We start from the raw sequence: 10,426 nt of genomic DNA, 5'->3' as shown, positions 1-10,426 counted from the left end.
AGCGTGATATCCTTAAAACAATGAATGACAGAGATCTCCCAGCACAAAAATATTGAATTGGAAAGCATGAGTATGGAGTATCGGGGCCTCGACAGTGATTGATCATTAGATATACTGCCCAACACTATTATTAGAAGCAGAAATACCTTAAAAAGTTCTTATGCACATCGTCAGGTCCTGCTTGTAAACATGCCCGCCAGTGAAAAGGAAAGTAAAAGCCAAACCCACAGACTTTCATTTGGTGTTTTGCCTCGCTTTGCATTTTTTTTAGTGCTGTGTCTCTTGGATGCCTGCTGCTTACGGTTTGGCAAACTGGTCGACCTTTTTACAAAACCCTGACCTCACCTGAGTGCTGTGGGGCAACACACCTATAAATGTCCTGAACACAGAAAATACAGGCAGAATCTGCAGATAAATACACCGCCACACGCTAACAGTGGGTCATAAGTGATGACTGAGAGGGATTACTTCTGTATGCGTCTATACATTGTGTTGTAGGAAAATCCTGCACAGTGTACCTTTGATACAGTATTTGAGTGAATGTCATGTTCGTAGTGTTCACTGTGCCGTCCTAGAAACAATGACTGCAGGTCTTCCGGCAAAATAATATCAGATGGGAAAACATGATTATTAAATCTCAGGGCCCCCGCAGTGATTGATGCAGAAATGACTAAAACCAACAGACAAATCACATTTCACACTGATTTAGTCCAGGAGTCCCTCGTGTTTTATTGCACAATAACCCAACTTTCCGGGGGATGCAGCAGGAAGACTACAATAACACAGAATACTTTGTAAAGCATATGCTGCGTACACTGATTGACATCTCAAAACACATTTTGCTTTTGCACCTTAGCGGAGTACCAGCCTGCTCTGGTACATCTGTGTTTTCATATAGGACAAAAGTCTGTAGTCTCACGATTCTGAACACTGTATGTCTTCTATTTGCATCTCTTGTGATGTAGGACGTAACTACTGGTCGTTGCTAGGCAGCTCAATCAATGAATGGTGCATTTACACGTGGAGCAGGGCTGTTTGCTAATGCACTTTTATGATAATAGTAGAGACATTAGCCAATTAGAATGTAAACACTTTTCCACACCTTCAATACTGATGCCTTGTGTGTTACTGCACTGCCGTTTAACGGCTTCAGTCAATGTTGCTTTGTATTCTACAATCTTCACTGACCCCGTGACAAGTGTGGTACATATGTGACGCCTTACCTGTTGTCTAAACAGGAATTCGATTTTCATTGTTCAGACAGCAACGATAAAGCTTCACCAGGAAACTTCAGTGGGGTTCAGATTGTAGATATCAACATTGGTGTGAGCGACTGTCGCTCTACTCGTCAAGAAAGAATATTCACAGATAGACTTAGTCAATCATGTTTTTCGGTTATTATCCTCTGCTGGGCTATTGGCTGCCCATTGTTCAAAAACGGCTAAATACATTGTGAAGGGGCATGGGGGAATTATAGGTAGTGAATATGTTTCATATTATACTGTAGTAGCATGCTGAATCTGTTATATCCTGCTACATTAGCTTGTGTCTTAGTATTTCATAAGTTTGTGTCACGGACGTTCAGTTGGGCTGGTTAGTCCATCATCCATGTGTTCAGTCGTTCACGTCCCAGCACTGGCTGTCCGGTGACAACTCTGTGGTTCAACATCGACTATGACTCCGGAATGAGTTCTTCCCAAAAACCACTTTTGTGGTCGGCCAATACCGTAGTAGTTTACATCAAGTGCTTCAATAAAACAAAAGAGGAGGGGAAAGTAGCTCTCCCCTCTCAGAATGGTCCTTATGAAGTGCAAAAGTTTATTAATATGATTAATCTTGTTTTTAGAGAGTGCTTCAGTGGGCGTTATATTTAAATATTCCTCTTGCCACCGCTCTGCACTCATACGATGGTCTCGTCAGTCATTTTCTTGGTCGACTTGGTCGGCACAGAACGCTGGGTGGTGTGCGCCCCTTTCATGTCAGGCATGAGCAGGCGCACTTTCTGATTGGTCCTCCTCCACTCCGAGTACAACTGACAGTGATACCGGAATGACACCTGAGATTGAATGGGAGAAAAGCGGGAGGGGGGCGACACAGGCGGTGACAAGGGAGGGAAAGACAGACGTCAATAACACTGACACCAAGATATTTGAGACAGAGTAGTATGTCTGCAGGACGAGAACGATATGCTGACTGAAGCTGTGACTGCTACTCAAGCTGCGAGCAAAAGAGCTAATCTTTCACAATTTGACATTTCTGATGATTCTTTCCCTGAGGATTAAAGGGTTATGTTTCTGAGGAAAGTTTCAAATTCATGATACAACCTATTTTTAAAAGTATATGCTCCAGTTACATCCAGTTAAGGAAAAGAGCAGAGTAAAAGACAGCTTATTCTTACTCTTCTCAATGAGATCAGCATGTATGTGCCTGCATGAACCACCTGGCCAACTGTCAAACAAATGAGAACTCTGCGCCAGAGATTATCAAGTTGCACATGCCCTCGCGTCTATCTGTCCTGACTGTGTTCAAGTGCTTTTCAAGGTCATACTGGGACCAGAAAACAGTCACATAATCCCAACAATAATCAACAGCAGAGCATAGATCTGTTGGATCTGTGGGTGTGGTTGTCTTTGTATTGTGTCTGTGTGCCAGTTCGCTTTTGTTTTTTCAAATCTATGTGGGACACTGAAAAAATAACTACTAGAACCGGCTTGTGGGTGTGAAGATGCCAGAGACAAAAAAAAAAAACCATTTATTTTGTGCCAGCAGCTCAACACAAGTACATAAAACTTCATAAACATTTTTATTCGCAGTTAATGTTTTTCAACCTGGACTCTATTTTTCCATGTTTCTGTGTTTAAGTGACTCATAGGAACAAGAATTTTTGAAACTAGTCCAGTACTGAAAGAAAGTACCACAGAATTCAGACAGGCTACAGCATAACCTCTTGGGGCAGGTGCACCCCTTCACCTTACGTCCACTAAAAGTGCCTGTTTTTACCACTAACAGACTCCGATTGTTATGAGTGTCTTACAACCTTACAGAAACAACCCTACAGAAAAATGTAACTTTTTTCCACACCTTTTGCTTGTTCTGCCTGTTTTCGCCCAAGTCTTGCTAACAAGTCTTGAATCTCATGAGAGGTGACTTGTTGCAGGACGAAAATGGTGGACATGTGGGTGAGGGTTGGAGAGAGAGTGGTGGTGGTAATAGTTTATAGTGTTGGGCGTACAGAAAGTGTACTGTACACTTAGGGGTGGGAATCACCAGAGGATCCACGATACTATATTATCACAATTCTCAATTTTAAATATGTTTTGATATGCTGAGTATTGCGATAAAATATATTGTGATATATTGCGATTTATTACCTTTTTTCCAACTGTTGATTAGGTTCCCATAGGAAAACTTTATCAACATCTGTTTTATCTAATAAGATAAAGTTTCCAGTCTGTTCATCTCACTTCAGACAATTTTTTGGAGCAGCAAAATGTATCTAGTGGCCTGAAAAAGCAATTGATTATACTATTTCAGTAGGCTACCTTAAGTTTAATTTGTATTTGTCATTTTAATAATTTATATAATAAAAAAATATATATACTTGACTGTGTGAGGATACGATATTGCAACACAAAAATATCGCGATACCATGCTGTATCAGTTTTTCCACCACCCCTACTTACTCTTGTCTAAAAGATTTTCAATGTCATGGCGAGACGTTGAACAAGATTGCTCCCTGAGCGAGACTTGCACAACTTGGAAAAATGTTTCACTTCTCTGTCGGGTTCTTTCGGTAATGTTATCTGACACTCATAATAACAATCTGAGCCCGTCAGTGGCAAAAACAAGCAGTTATAATGGACGTTAATTGACGGAGCACACCTGAAAATATGTTGGCTCTATACCTGCTAAAATAACTGTTTATTTATATGGAGTCTGGTGGCTTTGGTGATAGGGATTTGGGGGCTGTTTCAGGTGAAACTAAAAGGATTTTAGTCTTTAATGAAAAGGTCTATCTCTGAGGGGATCCTTTTGATAATGGTTTCAGACACTCAGAAAAACAATCTGAGCCTGTCAGTGGCAAAAACAAGCAGGTATAATGGACGTTAAATGACGGACCCCACCGGAAAATATGATGGCTCTATACATGCTAAAATAACTGTTTATTTACATAGAGTCTGGTGGCTTTGATGATTGTGATTTGGGGGCTGTTTCAGGCGAAACTAAAAGGATTTTACTCTTTAATGAAAAGGTCTATCTCTGAGGGGATCCTTTTGATAATGGTTTCAGACACTTAGAAAAACAATCTGAGTCTGTCAGTGGCAAAAAATGATATTAACTGACATTGTCGCCTGTTTCACTGCTGCCAGCTGCTGCCCTCTCGCTCAATACTGGACAAATTTAAAAAACTGTTGTTCCCATTTGTCACTTAGTCACAAAAACATGATAAAATAGGGGCCGCTTTATCGTCCCGCTTTAAGTAAAGCATTAATTACCAGTGTCCAGAGGATGTAGATGGTGAAGAGAGCGATGGTGAGGGCAATGAGGCCAACGGCCTCGAGTCTGCTCTTCAGTTGCAGGTGGTCCTGGGCTCCCCTCAGACACAGCCAGCCAGAGATGGCTGCCAGAGGTGTGATGAGAAGGAAGCAGGCCATGTCGCACAGCAGAGTGCGCTTCTCACTGCGAGGGCCTGGGTCCTTCAGCCACTGAGCAAGAGCAACACGAAGAGTTAAGTTGGCTCAACTGAGAAAGAGCTCTCTACAGTATCACCCAAGTGTTAATTTAAAGGGTGTCTTAGTTAGCAATAACTATTTAAATGTTTAGTGTGAGTTTCTTTAACACGAATGAATTGATGCTATTGAAAACAAGTCTTGTGAATAGAAACCTCTTATTACAAGGTCGGGCAACCATCTTATTATTATGAGCAAATCATCTCATATCCTGTTGATGCAACTAGTTGTTGGCACACACTCTACGTGGCTTAAAATGACTCCAACAGACACTTATAAAATACTTAAAATTTCATTACAAGGCCTCCTCTGCCGTGAATGAATTAGTCTTTCTCATTTTGAAAACCAAAAACAGAAGGTCCTAAAAACTTTGTTCATTATAAAGCCTCTAACCTGTGTGAGTGGTTGTGGTCGTCGTTCAATAGTGAATTCTGTGTGACAGAGTTCACAGTAGCTGGTGTTGGAGGAAGACAGCCACTTCTCCAAGCAGCTCTTGTGCACTTTACCCAGCGTACCAGTGCAGTCACAGGGTGAGAGCAGCGTCTCCCCTCCAGCTCCCTCATGACAAATCCGACACATGCCCACATCACTGCGGAGTGAAGTACAGAAGACAACAATGTGATGATTAATCACAGCACCATGTCATTACAGTGTGTTCATTAGGGCCCCCATATGAGTTCCTCCCTCTCTTACCTCTGCAAGCTCACCGCTTTGACAACAGTGGAGAGTGGGCGGCCATCTTTAGCCGTAACCTTGGCAATGTACTGAGCCTGCGCAGTAGAGTCAGACTCCTCCGAATCCTTGGAGGCATCAGATTCGGCGTTCCCAGAGTAATCACAAAGGGAGCCAGGTAGGTGGCAGCACCCTGACGAAGACATGGCTCAGCTGAGGGTGGCGAAGTTGATAGTGGAGGCGACTTAATAAGGAGGTCTGATCCAAAAGCCGACGTCTTGCTCCTCTTCTCTCCTCCTCTGTCCACCTACAGAGCAAATGCCTGGTGGATTATGAACAAGAGAGAAAGTATGGGTGACTTGAAATGACAACATAAATGCAACATGATGTCATCCTCACAAGCCTCTTGTAAGATTCCATATAAGTCTTAGTGATGGCATGTTCACACAAGAGAGGATGAAGTCAGCTCAAGCTCTGGGTCTCAAAAAAGGTAGAAAATGTGTTTGCTGGAAATAATCAACACACGCAACCTTCAAAACATCCCGAAACGAGACACAAAATCCTCCCTGATTACTGAACAAGTCCATCACTGTAGGCATGTTGTGAAGGCAAAGCTATGGCTTAGCCCCACAGAAAATTGAAACAAACATTATTTAGTATTATTAAGTATCACAGTTACTGAAAATGCTAAATATGTCCTGGTGCAGGCAGGGACAGGTGTAAATACATATCAAGAACTTTTAAATTAGAGTGATGTCAGAAACATGACTGCATTTTATGATTAAATTATTTACTTAATAAAAGTAATCAAAGGTCTAGTGTGTAGAATTTAGGGGCATCTAGTGGTGAAGTTCCAGAGTTTAACCAACTGTAACTTTTCCTGCATGACACCAAAGTATGTAAGACAGTGGTGTCCAAAATTTTTTAAATGGGGGTCAGATTAGATAATGTGAAAACACCTGGGGCCCAGCTGCTTCTCATACCTTATGGGTTATTAAAAGACAACAAAACATCACATTCAAGTGAGACAAACACAACTGTTTCGTCTTTCAGTAGAAAAGTATTAAACTTTCCGCCACTTGCCCTTCCTGTAGACTTGACACTTCTTTGCTGTGGCCACAGCTGCTACCTAACAGGAAGTGTCTGCTGCTTGGCTGTTAACCGTTCCAACTTGGTGCATGTCTACAAACTGTAGTGCTGCCATCATGCTTAAAACATGCAAAGTAAACATGCGCCATGAGCCAATATTGTTGTGTCGTGTCTTGTCGTGTCACGGGCCATATTTAGTATACTTGGAGAGACGAACAGTGGGCCTGGTGTATGACAACTACGGTGGCCAACACTAAAATGTGATCAATAAATAATAATAAAATGTATTTGATATAGCACCTTTCAAAGAAATTAAAGTCACAAAGCTCTTCACAAGATGAAAATCAAGAAATCAATCAGTACTAGGGCTGCAACGATTAATCGACTAATCGATGACTAATCGACTATTAAAATAATCGGTAACTATTTTAGTAATCGACTAATCGGTTTGAGTCATTTTTCATAGAAAAGTACTATAAAAGTACCCCAAAATACTCTTATTGCAGCTTCTTATGTTGAAATATTGGCAGCTTTACACACTCTCCCATGACGGTGAACTAAAACCCTTTGGTGTGAGTACGAAACAACACATTAGATGACATAATTTTGAGGTTTGGGAGAAACAGACCGACATTTTTCAACATTTTAACACATTTTTCGATAAAACGATTAGTCGACTAATCGAAGAAATAATCGACAGATTAATCGACAATGAAAATAATCGTTAGTTGCAGCCCTAATCAGTACAAACAAGGGCAATATAACAAATAAAACAAGGCAACAAAAATAAAGTAAAACATAGCAAATACAGGCTATTGAGGCCCCAGTACAGAAACATACCAGAGAACAAGCACCAATCAATTTAGGGTGGGACAAAGGCCATTTTGAAGAGATGGGTATTCAGATGTTTTTTTAAAACTTTCTAAGGTGACCGCAGACCATAAACCTAATGGTTTGTTTTCAGTCTGGAGCAGGGGACAACCAGTTGGTCCTGTTCTGGGGACCTAAGGGACCTACTGACAATATATGGATGGAGGAGATCACTAATGGACACAGGTGCCTGACCGTGGAAGGCTCTATACATTAGGCCAAGTGTCTTGAGGTGAATCCTGAACCTGATGGGACACCAGTGTAAAGAAACAAAAATGGGAGTGATGCAGGTTCAATGGCTCTGTCTAGAGTTTAGTCAGTGTTTTAATTTTTCCATACTTGGCTAGGAATGAAAAAAAAAAACATAACATGGTGGACTCCGTTGGAGAGGACCCGCTCTGTATGTGGACATGAACGGCTCTTTCAAATGTAAAGTAAAGAAAACTTGTTTATATAGTGAGGACATATCTTATTTTTTAGGTGACTATACACAAATGAAAACATAGTTCTGACTAATATGGCACATTTCTGCCAATATGCCCCACTAAATCCTACACACTGGACCTTTAATAGGTGAACAGGTTTCAGTAAAGAAGCATGATACAGAATACAGGATGCAGAGAAAATCATGTTCACATGTGTTCACATGGTCGTACCAGGAAGAAACTGTGTACCCCTGCCAGACTAATGCTGTCACCAATATACTCTTGAGCTTCATTATGAAACAAGCACTTTAATAATGCTTAATTATTGAGGCATATTCGTGTATCTAAAGCCCCAGACGATGAAGCAAAAATAACCAAATTAATGCCATTGCGAATTAATGCATAGCTTTGTTATCATCATATTACACACCAAGATAGACAAACCTCAAACTGTCAGATTATGTGAGCACTGTTCCTCTACATTGTCAATCATAGTTGATGATTACCAGTTAAAAAATCGCATTAAATTGTACCCGATATGTTCATGTTTGATACAGTGTCGTTACTGTACAACCTCCAACAAAGGCTATACTCAACCCAGCACACGACAGCTCTGTTAAGCGGTTCAACAGCCGCCAGCCGACAGCCTGATATGTACCGTTGGTGAACAGAAAAGCAGGTAGACACGGTGAAAACAGATGTTAGCGTGAATTTACTCACCCGACGGCCTCCCTTTTCTCGCTTGGCCTTGGCCTTGGCCCTGCGTTAACCAGAAATTAGCTAGCTAAGCTAACTGGGCAGCCCTAGCTACAAACTATGACATTGACATCTAACCGAAAGCCGATGATATGAGGGGATACGAGAGACGACCACACGCGCTGTATCCTCTCCATGGCTGGTGGCGTATCTCCCTCGGGTGATTTGGATCGAAAAGGTGACCAGAGACGGCTCTCTGTGCCAGGATTACCAGACACAGCTAACGCGGCTAACAGGCTAGCAACTGGCAAGCCTACCTCGGCATCCCTCAGCTGTGCACTGGTCATGTGACACAATGCTGCCTTCATAGCCCTCAGTGATCCTTTTCCTCTTCTTGGTGTCTAATGGTGATGTTGTAATAACGTACACTTCATACACGCACCAGTCATCAAAAAAGTGGGGAATATGACCACTTTTGTGATAAGTTCCAGTAATTTTCTATTGGCAAATATGCTGTGACTAAAGTTAGTAAATATTCCAGTGAAAACTGCGGACGAGTAATTACTTAACTTGAATCATGATTTTATTTACTCATCAACTCAAAGGCATAACATAACCCTAAAACAAAGCAGCCATAAAAACCACCTCTTCTGTGTTGTATTTTTCCACTATTCCAAACGTTACAGTGACACAAACCGTCTCCAACCGTTGCAACAGCAATGTACGAGGGGGCCTGAATGCAGCGCACAGTGCAAACAATACCTGGAAACCGTGTCATCATGACTGTTTGGATAAACTGTGGCTAAAATGTTTCACTCTCTTATTCCCCGTCAGTGTTAGTTTGATTGCAACAAGGAAACGACCATTATTCTCTGTCGATAAAACATCTGTAGGAAGATATGTCAAAATATTACCGCTTGATGGCAGCATTTAGTCGACCCTCTCAGGGTGCTGCAGAGAGGACAGCTGGGACAGATGTTCCACAGGTGAGGTTCAAGGACCTTCAGGGGTTAGACTGACACAGGGTGCCAGGGTTACAGTCACTAGACATTATGACAACGACACAGTACAACCATAATGGTTCATTCTCATTATAGCGTTTTGTGTCTAATGTTCCTTTAACATTTTGAAGAATTTAAGCCACACCAGTGGTATACAGTGACTGAATACATCAACTCATATGCTGTTCTTACAATTCAGAGGTACTTGTCTTGTACTTGAGTATTTACTCCCACTCATAGGCAGATTATGAGACAATAGTCCACTGGGCATAGCATGCAAAAGGCCCGACTACCTCTCCTACACAGTAGCAGGATACACAGGCTTTGTGGTAGTTCTGCATCTCTTTTTAGTCATTATGGAAAATATGTTGTGGTTTTATGTCTCTTTTTGGTTGTTTTGGGTGCTCTTGTGGTTGTTTTTAGTCTCTTTTATAGTCATTTGTGTCTCTTTGTTGTAGTTATGCCCATTGTTGCATTTCTTTTGTGTCTTTTTCTGCCTCTTTGTGGTCATTTGAGTCTCCACCTGGTTTTTATGTGTTAATTTGAACCTTGACAATTTGGGCCGCCAGTAGGTTGTTCAGTAGTCCATCCATGCTCCACTATATTTCAGATGGAAATATACTCTATGCTCAATTTCTTTTTTTATTACAGGTATAATAAGCTGGCTACTTTACTGATTAAGTTTTACATGCAAAACATAAGATCATCTTATAAAGTACACGTCCTGTTACATGCTTAACTACCCAACAGTATGTTAGGTAGTTCAAATAGGTTCCTGCTCAACCAGCTACAGCATGAAAATGCTGCGTCAGTGATTCTAATTAAATTTTATAGGCTAATATAATATGATATAATAACCTAGAACCATATAATATATATTAACACTCACATGATTAATCTTCCTACAACATTAGTAATGTTACTTTTGTTACTCTGCATGCAT

At 41.2% G+C, this 10,426-nt stretch overlaps 1 protein-coding gene across 1 annotated transcript; it reads right to left on the bottom strand.

The window, feature by feature from the left end:
* Positions 1-704: 704 nt before the first annotated feature.
* On the bottom strand, positions 705-8,828 carry LOC126383089 (E3 ubiquitin-protein ligase MARCHF2-like). Its single transcript, XM_050033517.1, has 5 exons — positions 8,507-8,828; positions 5,424-5,724; positions 5,124-5,319; positions 4,497-4,706; positions 705-2,056 (listed from the first exon to the last, which is right to left on the bottom strand). Exons 2-5 carry the CDS (start codon positions 5,606-5,608, stop codon positions 1,901-1,903), a joined length of 747 nt encoding a protein of 248 aa, XP_049889474.1. The 5' UTR covers positions 5,609-5,724; positions 8,507-8,828; the 3' UTR covers positions 705-1,900.
* Positions 8,829-10,426: the final 1,598 nt, after the last annotated feature.

The sequence above is a fragment of the Epinephelus moara genome, chromosome 21 (assembly GCF_006386435.1).
Source record: "Epinephelus moara isolate mb chromosome 21, YSFRI_EMoa_1.0, whole genome shotgun sequence".
Taxonomy (NCBI): Eukaryota; Metazoa; Chordata; class Actinopteri; order Perciformes; family Serranidae; genus Epinephelus; species Epinephelus moara.
Note: the sequence above shows the minus strand (reverse complement) of the source record. Positions and strands in the feature narration are given on the sequence as shown.